Here is a 26,465-nt window from a genome sequence, read left to right as displayed (position 1 = left end):
CATTGTGCTAAGCTATTTCCTTTATTGCCATTGTGTATGGTTTCCTAACAAGAATGATGAGCTGAAAAGACTACACATGCCATTGAAAGAAAGGGTCAGACTACACGGGCCTACTCCATCACCTTTGGTTCATGATCATTCACATTCCTGTCACTCTCTGTTCAAACAGGGCATGTTAGTAGTCAAGGGCAGCCACTGGAGGAGACAGCGTGCCATTCCATATGCAACTATAGCCAAATTAAATTCTTCTTGTAAGAGGAAAATAATGGCTTGTTGCCTGAAAGAAAAGAAAGTAAAATGGTGCATTGTTTTGTTATTGGTGTGAGTAATGATAAAGGCACTCGCAGTATTAGAGCACAAAAAAATGTTAGAGGCAAATGAAAAAAACTGGCAGAGCACAGAGAAAATTTGCAGTGTTGTGTAAAAGGAAACATATGTTTGGTTTGGTCTCGTGCATGGTCGAAATTATCAGGACGAAACCGATGTTGGTGAATTTTGTAATATAGGTGCATAAGGCTTTATGTGGATTTCATTTGTTTCAAACTGACTGACTTTACTGGGGATCTGCATTCATTCTGTCAAAACAGGGTCATCAGGCAAGAACAGTAAGGAAATATATTTTAATATATTTTAATGAAAAATGCAGTTTATCTTTATTTTAAAAGATTAACATTACTATGTTTTGATTCTAAATCTCTGCACATTTCAGTCCTCTTTAACTTAGTTAAGTATTAAACAAATATACAACTTTGCATAAATATGATGGTGATGTTGATAATTGGTGACAGTAGAAGAGGCCTAGTGTTCCTCTTCTCTGTGCAATATCTAACATTACCACCTTTACTTACAATGATGGCTTGCAATGAAGAATATGTAATAATTTAGGCTTGCTGTTGAGCAATGTTGAATCTATTTAAACTAAATCTGTTTCTCCATTAATCCAGTTTTAAAGGAACTCTATCGGAAACATTCTGTTTCTTTGAAAAACTTGTGTTTACTACCTACTTGTCTCTCTCCACAAGTAACTCCTCAACTAGTAGCCCAAAACTAGTAGCTCAGTGTTCCAACATCCACAAGTTGCAATTGCTCTCACAACTAGAGATTGACAAGGTTCAACAGAAATGCTAAAGCAAGGTGGAGCCAGGACAACCAGTCAGAGGGAAGATATCATAATTATGTCCTCACCCTGAAATTGGGAACCAAGACCCAAAGAACCGATGTGCTAAGCACAACACCAGCTGCTGACCTGAGATTGAAGATCCCAGCTAAGGGCACACTGCCAAGACCTACTTGAAGTAGCAGGAAGTTTCCTGGAAGATGTTAATGCAGGACTACTGTGACTATACTATGCACAGCAACAGTGGCTACAAGTTGAACATCATCAAGGAGGAGAAGGAGTAAAAAGCTCAAGAAAAGATGCGGAGTGTGAAGGCACCTGTGGTTACTGTGGTAATCAGAGCACTGGGGGCTGTGACCCCCAAACTGGGAGAATGCCTCCAACAGACAACATCCAAAACCTCAATCCAGGAAAGTGCAGTCCTGGGAACAGTTAAGATACACAGGACTGTCAATTCCCAAGCCTCTGGTAGAGGACTCAAGCTTGAAGAGAGCAACTCCAGAGGGCAAGCGGTGAATTTCGTATAGTTCGATAGCGTAGTAGTTAAGACAACCAACCTGCAGGCAGGACACCAATAATAGTCCTTGGGCAGAACTCCTAATACTAGAATTCACATATCTCTGAAATATGACAGCATGAACAAAGCCATTTTATCACAATTTTGAAGAAATGCTTAAGATCATTATCCTGCTAGAAAATCTAATTTCTAACTTTCTGGTTGTTACATTGAGGTGTTTGCTTCAGAATTTCTAAACAAGCCTCCTTCCTCAGGATCTACCAGTCCCTTTTCCAGAAAAAAAAAAAAACATGACACTGTTGAGATGTGGTTCTATGAATTAAAAGCCTAACCCTTTTAACTCCATACATAGTACTGATCATTATGGCAAAACATAACATTTTTGTTTCACTGTCCAGAGAACATTCTCAAAAAGGACAGGTCCTGTGGATCACTTCAGTCTGCCTTTTTTTTCGTTGTCAGTGTTGCAGTAGGGGCTTTTTCCTTGGATGGCAGCTTTTCAGGCCATTAAAAAGTAATACTCTCTTAATTGTGGAAGTAGATACTTTGGTACCCGATACCTCCATTTTATTCACCAGGTACAATTGTTGTTCTGGGGTTCATTTAAACCTTTTTGATCATGTTTCATTTAGCCCTAAGAGTTTATTTTTGCCTCTTTCCTGAATGAATCAGTATGATGCTCATGTTACATTCAGTTGTTTGGAAAGCTTCTAAGGAGGAGCTGGGCCTGTGCAGGGTCACATGTTTCTTGTTGGGTGGAGGGGAGTGGGGGGTCTTGGCTGCATTGCTTGGATGTTCCCATAGTAAAAATGTGCAATGCACTGGATCTTAAGGTAGGTTCTTAAGTACAGCCACTGGTGGACTCCAGTTAATTTCTAATGTCACAGGTCCTCTAGCTGGCAGTTCCCATGGCACTAGTGCCATGTAGTTTTGTTTCTGTTTTAATTAGTCTCTGTGCTGTCTTGTTTCCCCATAATTATTCTGTGTATAGAAGTAATGTATTGGACTAGGCCTGGAATACTTTTCAGATATAGATAGTCTCTTGAATCTAGGTGAGATACAATCCATCTGAGACAGTTTTTATCGTCTAGTGACTGTAAAAGTGAAGTAGTACTTAACAGTTATGCTACACATAAATGGAACCAACCACTTGTGAACATAGATGTGCCCCAAAATGTAGCAATTTTAGGTAAAATTATTTTGTGTTTATAATTATATATAGCTTGTACTATAATTGAGCTTTTGTGCTTATAATTGAGCTTCTTTTGTGTTTATAAGTGAGCTTGCACTATATCTGGCAGTACTTTATTCGGTTACTTTATTATTTTATTAGTCTTTTAAAATTTGTTAATCTTTTAAGTGATTGTATTCCAATATTTATTTAGGATGCCTACCCTCTCTGCGATGAACAGACTTCCCACAGGGCTCAAGGGTGAGGTATTGGGACAGCACAGAGCAGGCGCATCCTGGGAGGAGGCACCCTGTTCCAAAGCTAGGGGATATTCCCCTAGCCACGGCTATTCCCAAGGGCCCCTATTGCCAACATCCCAAGCTGTTGCCTGGATCCCTGGATGTTGTGGAGAGGACTTCGTCCGGAGCTCGCAGTCACACCAGAGGAGGAGGACGAGAAGGAGGATAGAGCCCACTCCAGCCAGGGAGGGGAACCCCCCTGGAATTTCCTGGGGAGGGGCCTAGTGCTACCAAGCGGGGCCCATGGTGGGACCACCATGTGGCTAGGTCTCTGGCTAGGCAAAGTCTTGCCAGCTAGGTGATGAGTACTGGATGGGTCTACTCAAAGCCCAGGAGGAAGACTACCTCAATGGCTTCACTTCCAGACCCCCTTGTTGCTTCACACCTGCAACTTATTCTGTGTTTCATTGAGGTTTGTATTTAAACCCCTGCTTGTGTGTAGTTCGGAGTCTGTCATTGTTCATGTTAAATGTCCATGTTAGATGTTAAAGTTAGATGTTTCTCATGTTCAAACTGCCTGTCGTATGTGAGTGCCATTGTGTTTATCATTCATGTTTTGTCTAACAAATGTCTCTGTCGAAAGAGGTCTGTACGTCCTGCTCCTTGCCCTGCAGCACTCGGGCCATCATAGTAACATTTCTCTATTTCTTTTGTTTTGCAAAAATCTTCATGAGGTGTTAGCTCTCAGGAAGTAATTTGTTTTGTTATTATTGTTTTATTCAATGATGTCTGTGTAAAGCATTTTAAATCGCCATTGTGTATGAAAAGTGCTATACAAACAAACTTGCATTGCGTTGTATATATATATACCCATTGTTTTTGTGTATTTGTGGTTGAGTATTGTTGCTTTCATATCCCTTGGGCGCTGAAGGTTTCTCCCTTCTCTCTGGTTTTGTTTCTTTTCCCCAGTCCCCCTAGACATGCCCCTTTGCAGTTCCCTAGACATGCCTGCTGCCTTTCTGTTTCACTTCCTGTTCCAACCCCGGCTCCTTTACTGGTCTTTGTGTCTGTCCCCACTCCAGACCCAATTCCTGTTCCTGTGCTGGTCTGTGTGCCTGTCCCCACACTAGATCCAGTTCATGTTCCTGTACTTTTTTATGTTCCTGTTGCTAATCAAAGCCCTTCTACAGTCCTGGATGCTGCTTCAACTCCTCCTCCAGCCCATGTTTCAGCCTCTGAACCGGTCCCAACACTCACTGCTATAATGACAAAAAGAAAATCTGAAGCTTTTAAAAGTCATTGTATTTATTTCTGGAATCTTCCAGTTGTTGTGATATGTAAACTTTTAATCCACTGGAATCTGAAATTGTTAATCAAAGTTTCAAACTGATTATTTGAAAATCATCTGTACAAATTAGATGCCCTAACTAGCTTGCCAAAAGAAATGTATGGTAACTTGAGCTTGAATATCTTTTACCTAGGTGTATGTAAATGTTTGGCCTAAACTGTATATACATACCTACAGTACACAAATATATTGCCAAAATATTTGGGTTACTTAAAAAAAACAGGTACATTGCTTAGTACTCAGTTATAATTATGTGCTAACAAGTTTAATCAGATGTGATTTTGTTTTCGAAGATATAACTATATCTTGTATAAAGAAACATGTTTGTTTATCTCAAATTAAACAATGAATTACTGCATCAATAACTAGCAAATGTATAAAATAAATTAAAATATACTCTCAAAAAAAGACGATGTACTATGTATTAAGGTATATCCTCTATTTAATATAAAAAATACACACACACCCACACACACACACACACACACACACACACACACACACAAGCACAGAACCTCAGTTAAAAAAATAAAGAAAACCAAAAAATGCCATTGCTACCCATGCACTTCCCTGCATGATACAGAAATTCCCAACAAAAACATTGTTTTGGGTATTCATAATCTAGACACCACTATTAATAATACTTAAAGTGGAGCTAATTTATATCATCACAACATCTTTTTACAGAGTTCCAGCGTTCACGTCAGCATCAAGAATCTTCATGTTTTCGAGACTAGGAGTAATTCTAGCCTTTTCTGTAGTTACTTCTCTTTTCACTTGTAGCCATATAGAACAGGCACTAGTCTGACTGCTTTACATTTTTGGGGTAAAGCTAATAGTTTTCATTGCTAGTTTAAGGTTACATTTACAGTAAAAATAATAATGTGCATATTAAAATTTCACTTTACCCATAAATATCACTATCTAGATGTTTTTTTAAGTAGCCTACACAATGTAAGCCAGACTAATTCAAACCAGAGTTGTAAGTAAACAAAGCACTTACCCACATTTTGGGCTCCATTACATCACCTGACTGTACTTACTCAAAATTATTTAAATAAACCACATAAATGCCCCTGCAATCCTTATCCTACCACCTGTGTTACAGTGTGTTTCAAAGTGTAAAAGTAAGGGAAATCCACAAATTTTCAGTTTTAAAGGGCTTTATGACCATGGCATGAAGCAAGGCTGATACTGAGAATTATCCCTGCCAAAATGGCCCTCCATCTTCTATAACAAGACACTGTTAACTTCTTACAGTTATGTTTTCTATAAATGGAAGTAAAGACAAAAAACCTCCAATTGCCAAAAAATCATATCTAACCAAAATACTAAACCAAAAGCTCCAGATGAATTATTCCACAAAGTATTTGCACATGACCACCAGGGTATTCTAAAAGTAAGGTAATTGAATTTCCAGACAGCATTTCTTGAGCAACCTTTGCAGCAGTTCACTGTAATCAATTGCCAAGGTGCTAGAGTTACAGGCCTCCCCAAAATCCCTGTTGAGATATTCCTATAGAAGAGGAATCACCTTGGTACACAGCAATGCCCATACAGCCCTGCAAAGTACCACATATACTTCCTAAGGAAGATTGCTTTGCATGTATGTTGAGACACAAATAGAAGAAATGTCAGGTCATTCTGTACACCACTGTGATCAGCCACATCACATGTATGAAGTAAACTAAACATAATACCATATTCCATATCAAGATTTAGACCACATTGTTTGATCAGACACAGAAAAGAATGGTGTGAACAGAATAACAACATGGTTTCATTACAGTGGCCAGGGGCTTGGTGGTTTGTGAGTGGCTGACTATTTGATTGCATTCTGGCAAAGTTCCCAGCAAGGGTTCTAGGATCCAAAGGGCAAAGAGCAACTGGACTTTAAATTCAGAATTGTAGAGTGGCCTGAGGAGATCCCTTAGAGTCTAATTGGCTTTGAAAGGTCAGCTGGGCTTGTCTTTTATAATTAGCACCAAGCATACATTACCCACAACTGAAGCTGAGAGACAAGAGGGCTGAAAGAGAAGAGGAAGTGAAAACATTGAACAGAGTAATACAAATTATGCTTAGTTATTCTACCAAGTCAGTCAGAAAATGGTATGAAAAAGTGAGATTCTTCAGATTAATGGTAGAGAGTAGGAAAAACCACACAAAATAACATGGAAACAAGAGACAGTAAAATTAGGAAATTCACAGTGGTCAGGACGCCTCGGTCATAAACGTTAGTCTAATTTTGTCAGTGTGGAATTTTTTATCTTTTTTCTTCTCTTTTGCCTAATGTTATATAGAGTCAGATCTCTTCCTACAAGTCCATTGTACTAAATATACATCTGCTTCATGTTAGCCTATTCTCCTGAGGCTTCTCCCTGTTCAAGATATACATATCTAATCAGATCCATACTCTACCCTATAAGAGAAGTAAGTTAATGTAAGTGAGCCTCTGTACTTAGTGAGGAGCCTGTTGTGGTTAAAATAAGGTAGTCACATGGTTGGAAAAAATTGTTTATAGGCATGGGTAATGAGAAATTTGTACAGCCTAGGGCTTTTCAACTGTTTGTAAACTCACTGAGAACCCATAATGACCTGTTTCCAACTTCCACTTGAGTCAGTTAAGTTGTTAACCGTTGAAGACAAAATGTGCTGTAGCTCTATGTGCAGTGATTTATCTTATGGATGAACTAAATTATAAATTTGAATGCATCATGACCGTTTTTATCTATACTGAATATTCAGAGCACATACAGGATGTTGTCTTAGCCAAAATCAGATATAAAAATGTAGGTTTTTGGTTTATTTATGTAACATTTCTGATCAAATATCTTAAAAATAGGAACATGAAAAGTATTTGCTCGAATATTTACTGAGTAAATAAATATTTTTAAAAAGCAAGGAACAGCTACCCTTCAGATTAATCTAATAGTTAAAAGTTTCATCCACCTGTGTGGGACTAATGTTATCTCACTATTTGTTAATTGTGAGCCACAGATAAGGTGTTACATAAATGTTTTGCAGATATACATACGCCTAAATACATTCTCACCTGAAGTGTCCCGCGCAGAATGGTAAGCTCAATTCTAATATAGTCATCTTACAATGGACATATCCAAAGATAGCAATATATAGTTTAGGTTACAGTGACAAAGGTTTCCCCAATATTTTCACTGATTGTTAAAATCCTTTAAAATCCTTAATCCTTGAGGAGTGCTGGCTGTAAATATTAAACCATGATGACAAATGATGTCTTGATGATGCTTTCCATTAAAGATTTTGCTTAATTGGTGCTCTGGAAATATGCAACATGCGTCTGTCTAGCCTATGGTAGCATATTCTGTTGGCAAGGGCATGGCATCCAACTAGCCAAGCAAGTGCATTACATCACATTAACCCAAACCACATTAAGCACTCTTGTCATCTTGAGTTCTGGTCCAGTCAAACTGGCCTCAGAAACAGCAGCTTTGGTAGACTACCACAATGTGGTTCTGGGGCCACAGGGACAGCTTTGTTTAAAACACAAGGGTCCAGATACACGTGGCAAGAAATGTCCCTATTCTCTCTCATTTTTGTAAAGCGTTTTTTTACTATTGGCTTCAAAGTGTCCGGAGTGTAAGCAGCTCTCAACGAGAACTTCCCAAAGTCATATTACCAAAGTAATATGACGAACTATGAACTATGCATGCCCCGGGGACCTACTGACTGATAGGTTCACTGATGTCTGTGTAAAGCACACTGTGCTATATAAATCAATATATCTTTCCTTTCATTGATGATAATGGGAAATCCATTCAACCTTCTATACCTTCAAAACAATGCCATGCTACGTCAAAAGTCCCTCATCCACTTCATAGAGACTGACTCCAGCATATCCACAGTGGCAGTGGAACAAGAATTTTAAATCACATGGTTTGTACTGATAAGGAGGCGAAGTAGGACTTTGATGTGCAATTCTGAAGTTTTCCCTTCACGCACAGTGCTGGCATTTAAAGAAAGAAGTGCTCAACAAAGGTATGTTTGAGAATTTGGGCATTTTAAAAACTTTCAAAAAGGTTTCAAGTGCTCAACTTTCATTACACATTGCTGTACTCTATAGGGGACATATCTCTATTTCTACATATATGTATATCTATTCTAGAGACATACATGGAGACATAATTAGGTGCTTAACACATTACTATGTTTATTCAATAATAATAATATAAAGCTTAACACTTTGTATAGCAGTAATAATAAAGCTTAACACTTTGTATGGCAGTGATACGAATAAAGTTGTAAGGCTTGTATGTGGGGAAGAGTGTATTGTAGAGTGAGCACAGGTTATAAATATTGGTTGATGGGGTGAAGCGCAAACCTAGAAACTGCTAGAGGATGTAGGAAAAAAACTACAGGTCCCACAATGTATTGTGTTAACTATGCTGAGGCCAGACATGGTGTTGTACTCTGAAAGTAAACATTTATTTTAGAGAGTTAAAAATTCCATTTGTGGATGCAGTTGATGAAGCGCTTGAAAGAAAGAAAGAAAGAAAGAAAGAAGCTGAAGTACGCAGATGAGTCAGTGGCTGACGTGAGAGAACGCAGGTGGCAGGCACATATAAGAACAGTAGAGATAGGTGTTAGGGGATTTGTAGCAATGTCTGCCACATCTTTGCTTACACACTTTGGTTTCAGAGGTTGTAAACTAAGGGTAGCTTTGAAAGAGTTACTGGAAGTAACTGAAAGGGTTATTCAATGGTTGTGGATAAGGAGAGTGCAGACTAGCTTTGGAAATAGGGGGCACTATAAGGATGGAATGGCTGAGGTGTTCTGTGTTTTAGGTAAATGGAGAACTGGGCAGGTAAGTGGCTTGCTGTGTTGGGACATTGTGTAATGTGGTACAGCCAGATGGAACCAGTGACTCTGAGCATGCATTAAAGATGCCAGTCGGTATAGCCTTATAGTTGGGTATAGCCTTAGTCTCTGGCCAGTATGGATCTGTGTTGTTGGGGAATTCTTGGTGGTGTACTATGTAAGATTCAAGTGGAACCGGTGGCGAGTGAGTACACATTAACAGTGCCAGTGCAGCTGGGTATGGTCTTAGTCACTGTGGAGGCCAAAATGGATTTTATGGTTTAGAAAGTGACTGACTGTATGGGGGCAGTACAGCTGTGTTTGCTGTTGGAATTATGCATAAAGCCCATATGGAACTGGTGGCTCTAAGCATGCATTAACAGTGACAGTGAGGCAGGGTACAGTTTGGGTTTACGATTAAAGAGGTGCAGCTTGGTCTAAAAGTGAGCTTGGAGGATAGTGGGACTGGGATGCCAGACCTCACTATTGAACCTTCTGGAGGTGTCGTGGGCTTAATTCATCAAAACACAGATGAAGGGAGGTGCCTACCTAATGTTGTAGTTGATGGTATGAATTAAATGGGCTGGACCCTATGTGAAGTTCTAATGGTTTGGCACAGGATACTTGACATCCTGTGTATAATTATAATCTAGCAGTCAGATTATTCAAAATACTGACATATTTCTGCATTGAGTTTAGAGAGTGAGTCATTTCTCAGGCTTAAATGAGAATTGATGTAACCTTGCTCCACAAGCAAATGTTTGGTACTGATCCTAGTCCAATACAAATTAAATAAAACTATTGCTTCCAGGTGAATTGACAAGAAACACATCTGAGAAAAAGATTGTATTTGGTGTGACTATCACAGGAATGATGGGAAAGAGTAGTACCAGTTCCCACCTGTCAGACTGAATACAAAAATAAGAGATTCTCAAAACACATCCACATCCAGTCCATTTTGAAAAAGAACCCCATTCAAAGTGGTTTCACTCAATGTAATCTCTAGGAGGAACTAAAGAGGTAAAACTAACACTGGTGCCCTTTCCTCAAAACTAGTGCCAGCTATATAAACCCTGTGGTCTAAAACTGCAAGGTTCATATCAACCTCACTGTTCCCCTCTTAGCTACAAAGGAAACATTATTAATATGTCTTGGAAAAAAAAAACAGCAGAAAAGTTCAGAACTGTGTAGGTACCTGTCTATTGGATCATATGGAGCATGGTGCTAGTAATACCAAGGTCATGGGTTCAATTCCCAGGGAGTGCATGTTCTATCCCTCTGATAAATATGTAAGTCAGTCTGGATAAGAGTGTCTGCCAAATGCTGTAAATGTAAACATCCAACTTAGAAAGCTGGTACTCTTCCAGAAGTACCCAAGGGCCTGGCAAATGTTCACATGGAAAATGGATGCTGGTACAGGCAGGAGGCCTTATTTAGTTCAAATGAGAAGTTGTTAGATGTTCCCACGATAAGAAACAAATAGGAAAAACACAAGACAGCTGGCATATATAAACTCTGACCCCCCCCCCCCCCCCCCCCCAAGACACACACACATGCATTTTCAGGATACCCTTTGGATCTTAATTCTGGTAATATATTACTATACAAATGAAGCAAAGCAAGTAGTTTCTGCCTATAGCAATATATATAAAAGCTTTATGCTCAGTTATTACTCACTTATATATAGTTATTACTAATGCTATGTTACATGGAATCTCACAGATTTATATCTTAAGACATTTGTAACTAAAGTCCCTGAAGTTGAATCGAGAAGGTATGATGGGAAGTCCTTGCCAATAATTATAGCTTTTTCTTCCTGTCGTGGAGCATTTCTAATGTGTTCTCAGAAGGAAGGAACATGCACCAAGTTTTCTGTTTTCTTTTCTTCCTTCTTCAAAACTGGTAAGTTTTGGCACAGATGAATCATCTCCCACTGGAAAAAAAAATCCAGTGTTTGTATAATATGCCATGCCCTAATCAGTCATGTCTATGTTAAGGTTTAGCTATTATAAAACCATGTTTCAAAACAAACATCATTCACATAAGCGGATGCAAAGGTGCAGAAGTAAAGTCAAAAAGGAAGTTTGTTTTATGTAAACTTTCCTTCTTTCTTTCAGTCAGCCTGGTACCTGGGAGGATCTGGCACAGATGAATGTTGTGCATTCCCATTTTAATCAGAGGTCCATTTTTGCTCTCCTTTTTTATTCATTTCCTTTTGTCTTTTCCCTTTTTGCTTTAGTTTATGTCTCCTAATTAGCTAGATGCTTCAGGCTGAAGAAGCACTTCTCTGAATTTCCTCTGTTCAGTCATCTCTCTACACCTCCTCATGGCCCTCAAATAAAAACACAGGCCGCATAAGCATTCTGTGGTTTTAAGGTCCTGGTCATGTAAAGTGTACTGCACAGTGAGGTTAAGGACACCAAGAGGAACAGTCTGTATTTGCCATAGTGAATGACCCCCAGCTGAGAGAGGAAAGGAGCAAAGGACAAAACTCACAAGGCTGAAATAGTGCCTTCTTCTCAAAGAGGTTTTTAACAGAATTCAGCCTTTGAAACACACACAATGTCCCACAAGTATGTCGATGGAGTGTCCTTCAGTCTGACAAACTTAGACTTTAACCGTTTCAAGTGATGTATTAATGAAGTGATTTTTTAATTACTTTTTGACACTTTCATGAGAAATGAGAATCAATAGACTGGTGAAGGTCAGGTGAATAATAGAAATGTGCTATTCCATTAATATTCTTCTGACCGGTGTATGACTGCAACATGAATGCGGCTTACAGAGGAACATCCTTTCCGGTGTATCACTGCTAACTCCATGGCCTCACCTGCTTTTATGGATTGTTCATATTCCAAGAGGTCAGCATTTGCTATTATGATTTTATCTTAGGAGAATGTGAATGACTTCACTATTGTTTATTTTGTATATTGCCACTATTCCACTTTTCATTCTCTGTACATATCCATATCCATACCTGAACACATTGTCCCCGTAAAAATTTGGACTTGGACTTTATTGGGTGGGTTACAACAATCTTATAAAAGCAATCTAACCTTTGACTTTAAAAAAGTATATTAGTGCACCGCTCAACCTCCCAGCCCATGGTAAGGAGCAACAGAAGCATATGGGAATCTTTGATACTATTTGTGAGGAGTGAAAGATAAGTAGGGAGCTGCTGTGTTTCAGCATCAGTCACACCTTCATGCATGTGTGCCTTGAGCTTATGTGAGGGATAAGCTGCTGAATGTTTGCTGTATTTCAAGTCCCACTGAGCCCAGTGCAATACTTTCTCATATACTTTTTGGAAAGGCACAAAGTCTAGTAATGAAGCAACTTAGTTCTTTCACAGCATGTTCAGTATTTTTGCACTTTCTTTTTTCAGATTTTCTGGATGATCCATGTGAGATGTGGATGCCAAACGTGTGGCAGAGAAACGGCAGTGGAGGAACACCATTGGTGATTCATGACATCAGTATGGATTGTAAAGGAGATACGTGTATACAAATGTTAATTCTGCATGTTAATATCTTCCAAATGGTCAAATATTTTACCGAATCCGCAGAGGATACAGCTTGGCTTACTGGAGAAAACAGTCGGTTAATTGTTATGAAAAAACAAAAACAAAAGAGTGGGAGAGGTTGCACAACTGGAGTAGTGTGTGGGAAAGCTTCAAAATATGGTACTGCCCCAGAAAATGTTGGCAAGAATGCAGAAGAACCTCAGACAGTGGTAGATGTGTGCTTCTAACAAACTAATGGAAAAAGATGATATCGCTATGATTATACCACCCCCTATTGGTTGGTTTTAAAAACCCATGACTCATCACACAAAGATTCTCTGCATTATAGATTTTGAAATTTCTATTATAGATTTTAAGAGAGATTAGATTAGATTTTAAGAGAGATTAGATTAGATTTTATCTTTCAAAATGAAAAAAAACAAAAACAAATAGTGAATCAGCCACAACCAAATATTCTACTTGTGGTGTCTAGTAGCACATCATTCAGCACCCGTCCAGTTGAATTTTAGGAATAAGATCTGGGTGTCTAGACCTTGGTTATCAAGGAGCTAAAGAATTCATGGAGCCAGTGAGACTTTGTGTGGTTAGAACATGGTGATGTAATCTTTATCTCCCATGACCATTTTTCCCCCTTGAATCAATTTTTTGCAAGCATGGGAGTGACAGAATTTTTAGCTCTGAAATTTTCCCCTTATTTTAATGTTGTAATTATGCATTATGGTTTCGGTAAAAGAATCACAAGAAACATACTCTGAATATATGGGTTAAGCACTTCTTGTGCCTGGCGTTATCATCATTTTGAATGTATGACTGTGTGTGTGTGTGTGTGTGTGTGTGTGTGTGTGTGTGTGTGTGTGTGTGTGTGTGTGTGTGTGTGTGTGTGTGTGTGTGCGAGTGTCTGTGTGTTTGGGTGGGTGCGTGCATGTATGTGTTTATGTGCATGTCTTCTGAATACACTGATTTGTTTAGAAGTGATTCCATGGCAAAGCTCCAAGAGGATGTGCATGGCACAGTCTGGAGATGTGGTAGGAATTACAGCAGTGCCTGACAGCAACACTCCAAACACATCCTGGAACCGTAATCTCACTGCATTCCACTCAATTCCATTTCTTTCCTAGAGTCTCTTAATTTAGCTGCCAGACAAAATGGTCCATGAGCATTTATATTACATATTTTATCTGGGAGATATTCCAGGTGAGTTTTAATAGACACTGACACCCAGATAATTAGAAATCAAAATGTATTTAGACCACACTTAACCTTTAACTGATTACAGGTGGTTTACCTGGAGCTCTATTACTTCAACTGGGCTTAAATCTCCACAGTATCATGTTCTATCAGTGGCTTGGTGTCAAAAATCTTGCCCAAACTCGTATTCATAGAGAAAACTGGAAGGGCATGTTCATCCCTGTCACTAAGCAACATGGCAATGAGTGAGCTTTGCATCAACATCTTGCAGAATTACCTTTAATACAAAGCAATTCAAGGGTTGTGAAGAGCCCTCTCAAGAGCGAATCCAAAACAGAGCCAACTCTATCACAAAAATCAAGCAAATCCAGACAGGACAAAAGGAATACGTTGAGCAGGAAAAGCCAAAGCTCTCGGCAGTCTAGCGGCCATTGTCTCTCTGCTGATGTGTCCTGCATAACATTAACTCTAATGTGGCTTGCAGACGTCCTGCAGGATGGCAGAGTCTGTGAGAGAGAGAGAAACAGAGCAAGGGAGACAGGGAGAGGCCCGAATCTCTGGAGGCCTCTCAAAGCACATTGATTCTTTCAGAGGAGACTCTGCAACTCTGCACGTACACCCAAAGCCCCTCCAGCCGTCTGGCCTCAGAGTGGGAAAAGGAGAAGAGAGGGAATGAGTGTGGGGACACTGGGGTGGGGTGCGAGGGACAGAGTGAGGGAGGGAAATAGAAGGGAGGAAAAGCAGGCATTTGTTTGTACACAGTGTGTGAGACTTCATGTGGGTATTATGAATTCCATCATTATGTATCTTGCAATCTGAATTTCAGACTCAAAAAGATATCTATGAAAATGCCTTTTCTGCTCAGCTAGGTATGTATTTGCACACATGCATGTTAGTTAGTTGTGTGAAAGTAAATGCACATTCATGTAAAAGCACAAACAGGAATCTTAATCAATTGCCTTTGCCAATCTTAAACAGCTACATTCAGTTAACTTCCCTGTGTGCAGCCTCTAGGATAATGAGCCAGAAGAGAGTTTTAATGACAACTGGGCTTTAATTGCATACCAAAGGTCCATCAAATTGGGCAATTTTGTAGGCACCAGATTTCTCTCAACTCCAATGGAGCCCTTTCCAGTATAATTGTTGAAATACTTTGCATGAAGCAAAATTGAAATGATTGGTCTTGTACTCCACTTACAGTCCAAAAATACTGTGGCATTTCAACCCCACAGGTCACTAATAAACTCTAAAAGAAACTCTTTCCAAAATGTGTCTTCATATTTAGATATGGTGGGAATCTAAATAATTTTCTGCATTCCGTATGTTTTAGGTCTAATTATATTTTATTCTCATGATTAAATTATATATATATAAAACACAAACACACACACACAGACACACACACAGATACACACAGACAAACACACACACACACACGCACACACACACACATATATATATATATATATATATATATATATATATATACCAATTTTGGGGACATCTTTTGCCTGATAATGTGTCAGCTTAAATGCTCATAACTACTAGACTGGTATAGCAAGACAATACTTTCTTTGTAGTATTTCCTACATACATACAAACATAAAGGCAAAATGTTATGCCTCACTAATAAAAGCTAAAAATAAACCTTTCACTCAAATGTAGTTGCATGCCTGCTTTCACATTCCAGTTTTGGATCTTAGGAAACTGGAGGATGTTTGTGAATGTTGCTACCTCTCTGGCTTGCATCCAGTATCCCTGAAGACCTGGCAGGCGTCCCTAGTCCTTGCATAAACATATATGCTGCTCAGAACATCCCACGGTTTAGCCTGCAGTGTCAGAATCTATAAATCTAATCATTACAATCATTATGAGTAGTGACAAACAAATAAAAAGACTTAAATTATTCTAGTTTTACGTTAGCATTCCAATTAGCCTTTAAGTAGTAAGGCTAAAGAAGTATGTTTTGAAGTACATTTTGGATAGTGGTTGAAAATGTATTACAATACAATTTTAGTGACAACATATTTGTTGTGTGGTGACACATTTTGATTAAAAATAAACCACAAAAGTCCAAATGTAAAAATGTAAAATGTTTAGATGCAATCTCTTTAGAAATAGGGCTCTGAGATGATTTAAATCTCAGAATAACATGCCTCAACTTGGGGGACATTTTGACCTCTTTTAGGAACCTACTAAATCACTTACACCTGTAAATCAAGAAATGACAGCTGTGGAATTCAAAGAGTCTTCATCATCATCATCAGAGCCCTTATTGAGCAAGTGATATTGCTTGAGAATGCTGGCTGTTATTCACACACTCAAAGTTTTACCAAATGAGGATGCAAATTTAAAGGCCACTGTCCTCACCATGCTGCACTTTTAACATCAATCCTTCTAGGTTACTACACAAGCTAACACTGAATAGAAAGCAGCCTTACTGAGGAAGTCATAAAAGTCAGCTTGTCTGAAAAAACTCTATAATTCTCACCTTATCTGATGTGAGGAATCAAAGAATATTCTTTGTTAATTGTTCTCTTCAAAGACATATAACAAAGCTTCCATTTACTACACAGAGGCTCAGTTACAGAAAAAAACAAAAGACAATGCAATCAAACTTTTTGATATCTTGATAGCTTTCCCAGGATGTTTTCTTTTGTTAGTCCCCTTTTCTTTTCAAACATCTCCTATTTTGTGCCTTGAAGTGGAAGGTGAAGGTAATCATGTGATGTTTGTGAAGTCCACTAACAACATGCCTGCATCTTGACTTCTCTCAGAATCAGGCAGTGTTCTCGTAACCATGCTACCCAACCCACAAGCACAGAGCCCAGTTAGGAAATACACAGTTTGTCTACACTGACCTCAACCCTTATATAGCACCAAAACTCAACATTAGTGCAGCTCTGCTGTGGGGAAGTTATCTTTAGAGTATGTTAACTCTTCATGTGTTATTGAATTATTTACAAGTTAACAGCTGGGAATACTCTGGATATTTGTGTGTACAAATCAGGAAGCATTACACACAGAAAAACCCCTGAAAGATCTGGGGAGGAAAGGTGATTTTGAACTACTCATAAATTCTGAGAAACTACACAAGGATGCAAGAAGTCTTAGCTCATTCCTGAGACCATAAGTTGAATCTGACCTTACTACCATTTCAGCTTCGAGCTAGAATGATTAAATATGAAAAAGAACTACATCATGACAACCATAGAGCCAAGAACATTCACATATCAAAGTGTAATTTGTACTCATTCTAGTGCTTTATTTTGGGAGGTTTTGGGTTCACATAATCAACCGAATTTTAAAAAATGGTACAGAAAATCGACTGCAGTGTATTTCCAAATGAAATACTCACTGATAACAATCACCATTAAATGTCATAATACTTGCTGGTAGACATTTTCAGACCAGATAAGATGAAGTGATTGAAGACCAGTGGAGAAGTCATTGAATTGATTTCAGACCAATGGGGAAGTGATTAAAGAAAATATTATTGACAAAAGACAGAGGTAAATGATTAGAATTGAAGTTTCTTATTGGTACTTGATCAATTCAAGGGACATAGGCCTTTCATTACATAATTCACCACTCCCATGTTTGTATGCCAAATGTTTCTTTCAATGCAGCCTCATTCAATAGTTAAGAGCTATTCTTTGTATTCAACTAAATAAGTGAGAGCTACATAATTGGAGTCTCTGACACATTTTTAATGCTTTGGGATCAGGTATAGATAGAATTGTAGTTCCTCTATTCTCATTTACACGTCACTTTATTTATTTCACACTTGTTAACTTTAGTTTAAAAAAGCACAACAAAAAGTAAAATAAACAAGATATGGAATGTTCTTTTGACATGCCTGCGTACTGAAGGATAACACATGCAATGTGCTTTCCAGTAACATGACCCTGTCTATATATTGTAAAATGCTACATGATGATTATGTAGTCACTGTCTTTGCAGATAAATTTGACTAAAGGTAGAATTTAAATTATTGAATATAAGGGCATACAAAGAAATATGCCCCCTAGGTGAATAATTATTGTAATTTAATACTTCTATCTTTGCACACCTGGAGAGGTTTGTATGTCAGAGTTAATGAGATGACACTTAACATTACAATATATTTAAGGTTACATACATTTGTTTATACATGGACTAGTGGATACATGCTCCAAGACAGTTCTGTTTTCCTGATGCTGCTTGTCTCACAAGGCCTTCAGAATGAGAGTTCATTTCCAGAACATTACCTCAGTGCTAATGACATCATGTGGAAAACAGTCATTTATAGCGAACAAATTACCATTTACACATACAACAGCCTATAATTTGTCTTAAAAGGATTTAGAATAATCTGTGATGAAACCACAAGATGAAAAATGTAAAATAAACAAAAGAAAAACACAAGAAACAGAATAACCTTGTATGAATCTGTTGCACTAAAAAAGCAAAATATTTGCTTCTTGTGATGAAAAAAAATCATAATGGATCAAAAAAATAAATAAAACTTCGATAACTTTGAACCTGTCTTCAGGTTAACGCCTCACGGCGAACTGCCTATTCAAGGAAAAGGAAATGCGTAATTACTAGGAAATGAAGGTCGTGAGTAATATGGCGGCCCTTGGTATTATAAAGTACGTTAGGACTACATTTTGTGCGGTTCAGTGTGCTCTGACCAGAAACACTTTACCTGTACGGTTGTCTAGTTTACCCCAATTATCTTTTTTCGGTTGTACACCTAATCGTGGAATTCGGCAAGGTGAGTTTTAATGAGGTTTTTATTTAGTCTCTTTTACCTTACGTGTATTTCTCTCACTAGCTACCTCGCTTAGGTTCGCTGCTTTCCTCTGTTTACCGGTCAGCGGTCACGTACTTGATGCTGCCATCCAATACATCATTACCGCGAAGAGATAACTGCGCATTATGTGAATGGTTTTCATTAACACTGTTTCTGTGTTATGAGTGAACAGCTGTCCTGATAATATAGCTAGCGTTAGCTAACTAACTTATCTATGCAAAATGTCCATTTTAAGTATTCATTAGCTTTTAAAAGGCACCAAAATCTCATTACCTCATCTTAGCTATGGTAGATAGCTACGCTAGCTAGCTACCTTCATAACTTCATGCTAAACTGAAAAAAAAGTTGTAAACGGTTGACGGCCTTTTAGCAGGCAGCTAGTTAGCAAGCTAAGTACTTCTTTCAGAGGGTCCTCACTAGGTTATGGAGCTTGGGCCAAATGTAAATGGCCCGTTTAAGTTAAACTGTAGACCCGTTCACACCAAAATCTAATACAAATTCTGTGTTTATACGGACACACGTTCTATAACGAGTTCATCAGCTACACCTTACATGTACGGTTATGTGTGTTTTTCAGTGGTGGAGAAGCAAGAGGGTAAAACAACTGTGGTAAGTATTTCTATGTGCACAGCTACTGTATATCATAATAGAAAACTTACCAGTGGTACAACCTAGATTTTAAATTAACCCAATGGTGCATGCTTGTGTGATTGTCGTTTAGATTGAGGGTGTGACGGTGCCCACACCAGAGAGCCCCCAGCCTCCTAATCCAACTGCCAAGTGTCCTATTTACCAATGGAACCTACAGAACAAGTACACGTACACGGTAGGTAAAGGGGTCCACTTACTCACCTTCACTATTTTATGTTCTCATCTCTCTAGCTCATTCATGTGTTCTAACTAATATTGCTGGATCTGGAACAAGTTTGAATGAGTTAGGACTGACACCCCTACACTTATGTCAAAAAATGTCAGCCTATAGTAAAATTAGATGTATGTATGTATGTATGTATATAATATATATATTTAAAAAAATTATTAGTGTATATGTATACACTGCCCGCCCCCCAAAAAAAGCTCTCGCACTGTAATATTTCGTTGGATTGCCTTTAGCTTTGATTATGGCACACATTTGCTGTGGCATCATTTCCACAAGCTTCTGCAGTATTGCAACATTTATTTCTGTCCAGAGTTGCATTAATATTTCCCCCAAGATCTTGTATTGATGATGGGAGATTTGGACCACTGCGCAAAGTCTTCTCCAGCACATCCCAAAGATTCTCAATGGGGTTCAGGTCTGGATGCTGTGGTGGCCAATCCATGTGTGAAAATGATGTCTCATGCTCCCTGAACCGCTCTTTCACAATTAGAGCCCAATGAATCCTGGCATTGTCATCTTGGAATATGCCTGTGCCATCAGGGAAGAAAAAAAAATCCATTGATGGAATAACCTGGTCATTCAGTATATTCAGGTAGTCAGCTGACCTCATTCTTGGGCACATAACATTGCTGAACCTAGACCTGACCAACTGCAGCAACCCCAGATCATAGCACTGCCCCCACAGGCTTGTACGGTAGGCACTAGACATGAAGGGTGCATCACTTCAGCTGCCTGTCTTCTTACCCTGATGTGCCCATCACTCTGGAAAAGGGTAAATCTGGACTCATCAGACCACATGACCTTCTTCCATTGCTCCAGAGTCTAATCTCTATGCTCCCTAGCAAATTGAAGCCATTTTTACCGGTTAGCCTCACTGGTTTTCTTAAGGCTACACAGCTGTTTAGTCCCAATCCCTTGAGTTCCTTTCACATTGTGCATGTGGAAATGCTCTTACTTTACTATTAAACATATCCCTGAGTTCTGTTGTTTTTCTATGATTTGATTTCACCACACGTTTAAGTGATCGCCAATCATGATCATTCAAGATTCTTTCCGACCACATTCCTTCCTAGAAGATGTTTCCCCACTGTCCTTCCACCTTTTTAATGTGTTGGACAGTTCTTAAACTGATTTTAGTAGTTTCAGCAATCTCCTTAGATGTTTTCTCTATATAATGTTTTTTTTTTTTTGCTTAAAGCAGGAACAGAATGTTGAACATTTGCTTTTCTCTCTTTTTGGTTTCTGTCCATTTTTATTAGAAATAACATTTCAGAATTTGCAAGTTAGTTTTTAAAGAATAATTTAAGCAAGTTTCCCCTTACTCTGTGTGCATACTGCAGATTCTTTGTGGTTGATGGTGAGCGTGCTTATTCAAGGGTAGGATCAGGCAGTTGCAGAATTGTAATGAGCCTCGTGCCAATGTCTTGCAAATGTATCACATTCATTAGTTAATGAATTGGTTGTGCTTAACCATGAATGCATGTATTTAAAAATAAAAAAAGGTTTGACAAATCTACATTACAAAATAGCATTTTATAACAATAATATTAGGTAGCCAGTTATTGAGGTATAGCTGTGTAGCCCAAGCAAAATTTAATAGCTAGAGAAAACTTGGCAGCACCCCCTGCCAGGGAAATGGGGGAAAGGCATAATGCAAGGTGACACATGCCCTTATGCAGACAGGAACTGTAATACTTTCCATTCCATTAAATTGAATAGGCCGGTATTATCTTGACACATCTGAACCAGACAAGTCCATTCAGCCGTTGCTGTCATTTGCAAGGTGGCAGGCTTCCTATGCAAACAGACTAAACGGGCAACTGTAACACTCTTTTGTGCCACTGAATTGTATTTGGTGTCATGCCAGTTATATCACACTACCAATGGGCGCTATGCCAACTGTCACCTGGGACCGATGACTTCCTCAAAGATGCAAGATAAAACATGCCTGTTCAAGTCAATGGTGTGGATGTGCTACAGTTGCCTTTCTTGTCTGCCTAAAAGGGTGTGCAAACTTGAACAAACCTAAAACTAAATTATTTCTCAATCAGAAAGAAAATGTGTTAACCTCTATAAATGTCACAACTAATGTCGAGATGTCAAAAATGTATTTAAGATGCACATCATTTGTAGCTCTGTTACAACCAAAACTTATTTATACTTTTCACAGGCCAGTTTAAGAAATAGAAATAGCCCAGCATTAAAATTATGGAATGTTAGATTAATTAACAGTACAATGTAGGCCTGCAACTATTTTTGATTAATCCTGCGATTGTTGAAACAACTAATTGGCTGCACAATTACACAGAAATGGACCTTATTTACTGATCAGTTTTTAAATATAGTTTGAGGTTGTTTTAGATATGTACTAACTAAAATTAAGCAGAATATGAAATTCCAAAATGGATCTTTTAATAATCTTTCCTGACTTAAAAAGAAAAAGAAATTCCAATATCCAGTTTTTCTGTGATAATTTAAACCAAGGATAAGCAAAGTAGCAGCAATAAAATATAGCTACAGCAGTTTTCCTTTAATCAAATAAATCACACCATCCATCTAGTTAAATTTCAAAGAAACAAGCATGAGGGCGAGGACAGAAATGTGCATTCTGTCCAACAGGCACAGCTACTCTTCAAACTGCACATGATATCAACAGACATGTATGGCAGGCAGAAAAGACTACTATTTCTCACCCCATTACAAAAATACATTCAAGCCATATTTTTTGTTCTTGATTGTAGAATGCTGTTCAGCTATTCAAATGTGTTCTAAATAAATTTTGTCCAAACATCAAATGTGTATGAAGTCAAACAAACCCATGAATCAGCCCTCACGCATAGACAGGAGTTGAAAGGGGGGTTGTATGTTTGTTTGGGTCTTTTTTGTGATTGAGAAAGTATCAATTTTTACGGCGTTTACTTGTGCACTCATCACCAATACATTCTCTAGCCATGACAATGATGCAACGTTTAAGATTGTAAATTTAGGCCATATTTAAGCGCTACTTTAACAGTCATGCAGAAAAACTCCTCTCAGTCCAGAAGCTTAAAATGTTTTGCATAAAACGATGTGGAAGACCACGTTCATACAGCTACCATGGTGTTAACAGATATTTTTTTACTGTAAAGTTTATCCCCATTCCTGGAATAGTTTTGTCCCATACCAGAGGATTAAGTTAACAAAGGAAATCCATGGTGTTGCTGCTATTCCCCTTTCCCATGTGGCTGTTTAGCTAGTATGTTAAATTCCATTTATGAATTTATTGATCAAGAGAAAATGTATTTTTAAATGGAAAAACTTACAGTTTATAATGTGAAGTAGCTTGGCTAAATATCACATTTCAGCATCAGAGTGCCAATTTGCCTATTCTTCAGTTGCTCCAGCATAAGTGATGTGCTCCCTGGCCAGGCAGGATCATCTATGCAAATGCTGATACCACAACCTTTTTAGCCGAGTTAAGAGTGAAATACTCCTACACCTTGGATGGTTTTGGTCATGAAGGTGTTTCTTTTGTAGTATTCACTCAAGTAAGCGTTAATGCCTACATGTCAGAGCATTCCGTGTCAGCACAAAAAACTAATCTACAGTTAATATAATTGGTATCTAATTTGGTCGTTGAGTTTATTCGACTACGTCAATTATTCGTTGTACACCTAATACTAATGTCCGTCTTTCAATCTGAAATGCTAAAGGGTTTTACTTTTTTGAAAAATTTATCATTTTGACTAGTCTTCTATTTCATAGAACCACCCTACACAGCTAAACTTTGCCTGTTTTTGCTTATTATTTATATACGCTAAGATTTGTCAACATAAGTAGAAATATTTAAAAGCTAAAAAGCTTGATCTTAAATTAAGCATGGCAATTAGAAAGCAAATTTAAGTTTTTTTTGTTTGTTTGTTTTTTTTTCGCGTTCTTGCCACCGACTTGTGTAGATGGGGTTATCACACAAATTATCTTAATTGGGATTGTGTGTGTGCACATCATCACTGCAGGTAACTAGGAAAACTTAAGCAAGTTGGAGGTCCTTTTAGAGTGAATGCGGTCCTTCATTGCAATGATTCACATCACTGCCACCATTTTGCTATGTCCCCTTCATGCTGGGGTAATGCTTTTTATTCCACAAATCATCTGATAGATTGTGATTGTCATATTTAATGTGTCTGTGATGACTAAACAGATGACAGTATGAATTCCTCTGCTAGAAGGACTTGCCAGTGTTTGTTATTAATGGACTTTATGGTAGAGCTGTGGCTGACCTTAGAGAAAGTGCGTCTGATCATTGTTTTATTTTCTGAGGGCACTATCCAGCCCTTGTGTAGGATATTTTCTGTCCCAGAATTGGTTATACTTCATCTTGCTCTGCTTCAGAATGTTCGTCATCCATGTATATTCATCAGAGTCGCAAAAACTGGCTATAAAGCAATTCTTTTGTGAGTGAGATTTGATGGAAATGAAGGTTACTCTTGCGAGTGATGGGGTTTCTATATAGTGGTGTGTATAGTACATTTTCAAAAATGCAAATGAGTCCAAAAATCATATTTTTGAGTCACTTTCATACTAAACGGCATGGAAAGGGACCAGATTACCAAGATCACAAAGGATTACAGTTCAGTTCAAGTTCTTCTCCAAGTGAAAAACAGTGTCAACATAACAGATGTGATGTGATGTGATGTGATGTTCTAGGAAGAGGTGTCTGGGAAACTAAGTATCTAGGAAAAGGACTATTTAAAAGTTAAGCATAATCAGGAGCAAAGGCCACTTCCAATGCAGTACCCTTCTTGGGAAGAAAATAATTATTCCACGATTGAGTTACCAGGACTCAGTAAGATCTCTAATAACATTGTCATGCTGCAAGACCATCAGGGCAGCTGGCTAAATAATACTGACGTGTCTAGCTCACATTGGGAAACGTACATTATTTGCACATATTATTAATGTTGTGGTGGCATTTATTTTGGTATTTTGGAGAAAATAAGTGATCAGGTTGCCTTGTTGGTCAAAATAAATTGATGAAATGTAATGACAAATGTAATTTGACTCATTTGAAATGTATGTAATTCAAATGCTGCTCATCTTTTGTAAATACATCAGCCTTAATACAGTGTGACAGTTTGTATCTGCTGTCAGTTTTGCTTGGACTGCTGTGATTGCAGTAACACTACTGAAATGTCAATATCATGCTGCACTAATTCTCCATGACTTCTGCGATCATGTGACTGTTTGCTTTGTCCTGTGATCAATAATGCATGCTACCCTCCACTCCTAAAATCACCCAGGATGTGCTGCTGCTCAGTCAGTTCATTCGTTCAGACGGAGGGATGTTGCCGAGGCGTATTACGGGCCTTTGTGCTCAAGAACACAACAAGATTGCCATTTGTGTGCAGATGGCCCACCGTGCAGGTCTGCTTCCTGATTTGAATTGAAACAATGTTGAGTTGATGCAGTTGAAAGCTTTTACAGATATAGTTTTGTGCATATGACTGTAAAGGTACAGTTCATCTTTAAGATTACCTCTTGGGCTTATGTTGCCTATTCAGTGTCTGAATTCAATTCTCGTAATGGCTTCATATTTTGTGCTGTTTGTGGTTTAAAATGAGACTTTATTCATTCTTCCTCTCACATTTCAGGTCTACTCCCAAATCACAGACCACGCCTTCCTGAAGGCCACACTCCAAAGCCCAAACCCAACCCCCCACTCAATCGGTAGTTATTTATGCATTAAACAGTGGTATCACATTCACTGCAACTAAAAAATATGCATTAGCGTTTGAAAGCAAAATGACTATCTTTAAGGCATTTTTAGGGTTTTTTTTCTTTTAAAAAGAAACCAGTGAAGCATTAAAAAGTCTGTCTATCCTACATTTCTTTTTCAATTCAACATCTTTCTCAGTCTTTTAAAAATTTTTTCACCACAGATTAGTTTGCTAGACAGGATGTTTTAAAAATTATCAAATTATCCGCATGCAATGCATTGTTTTAATCGATTGGTAATTCCACGAAATTATTTGAGACATTTTTTTCTATGAAAATCAAGACTAATATGAGTTTATCATAATCCTGGATATATTACCGCAGCATATTTAGGAATTTAATTAATTAACATAAAAGCAGTCAGTTTTGTCCCACTTGCTGGGGGGTGTAATAACTGGTATCATTTTGTGCAGGTACCTCACACGTTACTCTTTGAAATCTGTGAAGCCCATCTATAGGAAAGGATTGAAGTGGTGTAAGGTTCGTATGCCTGTGGGACACCCTGCTTTAAAGAACAATGTCAGATACAGCCTCAAGCCAATCTACACAAAGCACTGATGTGCCCAAACAGCAGTGACATCATAGATGGGACCCACTGGCATCTTCAAAGTGACAAGAACTTCCACACTTTGATTCTTCATGGCTCTCCTTCATGGTCCTCCTCCCTTGATGGACTGATGTTCAGGTGTAAGGTTGCTGTCTGCTGGAACCAGAACATAACAGAACCTGTTGAGCATTACATTTGGAAAGACTGGCATAATGCCCTAGAAATTAACTATTTTGTTGTTTTTTTATTTAGTCAAGGCTAATGTTAAAATTTCATTTCTAATGGTATAATGGCCCAGCAGATGTCCCAAATAATAAATTGTTTTTCTCTATACCTCGGCAAAGCAGCTGGTTTGTGTGTGGATGGGGGTGACGGGGCATTGCTGACAGACAGCACATTACATTATCTTATCCCTCCTTGAAAAGGAACACCATGGTAACATTCTTTCAATTGAAGAATGTTTAACATTGTTATATTTATATGTTCTCAGTTTTCATCAATGGAAAAACACAATACAAAATGGCTATTCTCTGAATTTACAGGCCTGTTT

The 26,465-nt window shown here is 38.2% G+C and overlaps 1 protein-coding gene across 1 annotated transcript; it reads left to right on the top strand.

Moving 5' to 3' along the window:
• The first annotated feature begins 18,522 nt into the window (after positions 1-18,522).
• mrps18a (mitochondrial ribosomal protein S18A) lies at positions 18,523-26,248 on the top strand. Its single transcript, XM_027011128.3, has 6 exons — positions 18,523-18,695; positions 19,312-19,343; positions 19,456-19,560; positions 24,894-25,017; positions 25,245-25,320; positions 25,782-26,248. The coding sequence occupies exons 1-6, from the start codon at positions 18,530-18,532 to the stop codon at positions 25,924-25,926; spliced, it is 648 nt and encodes a 215-aa protein (XP_026866929.1). The 5' UTR covers positions 18,523-18,529; the 3' UTR covers positions 25,927-26,248.
• Positions 26,249-26,465: the final 217 nt, after the last annotated feature.

Source organism: Electrophorus electricus, chromosome 4 (assembly GCF_041902795.1).
Source record: "Electrophorus electricus isolate QZ-2024a chromosome 4, ASM4190279v1, whole genome shotgun sequence".
Taxonomy (NCBI): Eukaryota; Metazoa; Chordata; class Actinopteri; order Gymnotiformes; family Gymnotidae; genus Electrophorus; species Electrophorus electricus.
Note: the sequence above shows the minus strand (reverse complement) of the source record. Positions and strands in the feature narration are given on the sequence as shown.

What these genes read in the sequence shown, in the direction of transcription:
- mrps18a (XM_027011128.3), top strand. Translation starts at nt 18,530, where the DNA reads ATGAAGGTCGTGAGTAATATGGCGGCCCTTGGTATTATAAAGTACGTT. An exon ending in TAATCGTGGAATTCGGCAAG is followed by an intron (nt 18,696 to 19,311) that starts GTGAGTTTTAAT and finishes TGTGTTTTTCAG; the next exon opens with TGGTGGAGAAGCAAGAGGGT. An exon ending in AAGAGGGTAAAACAACTGTG is followed by an intron (nt 19,344 to 19,455) that starts GTAAGTATTTCT and finishes ATTGTCGTTTAG; the next exon opens with ATTGAGGGTGTGACGGTGCC.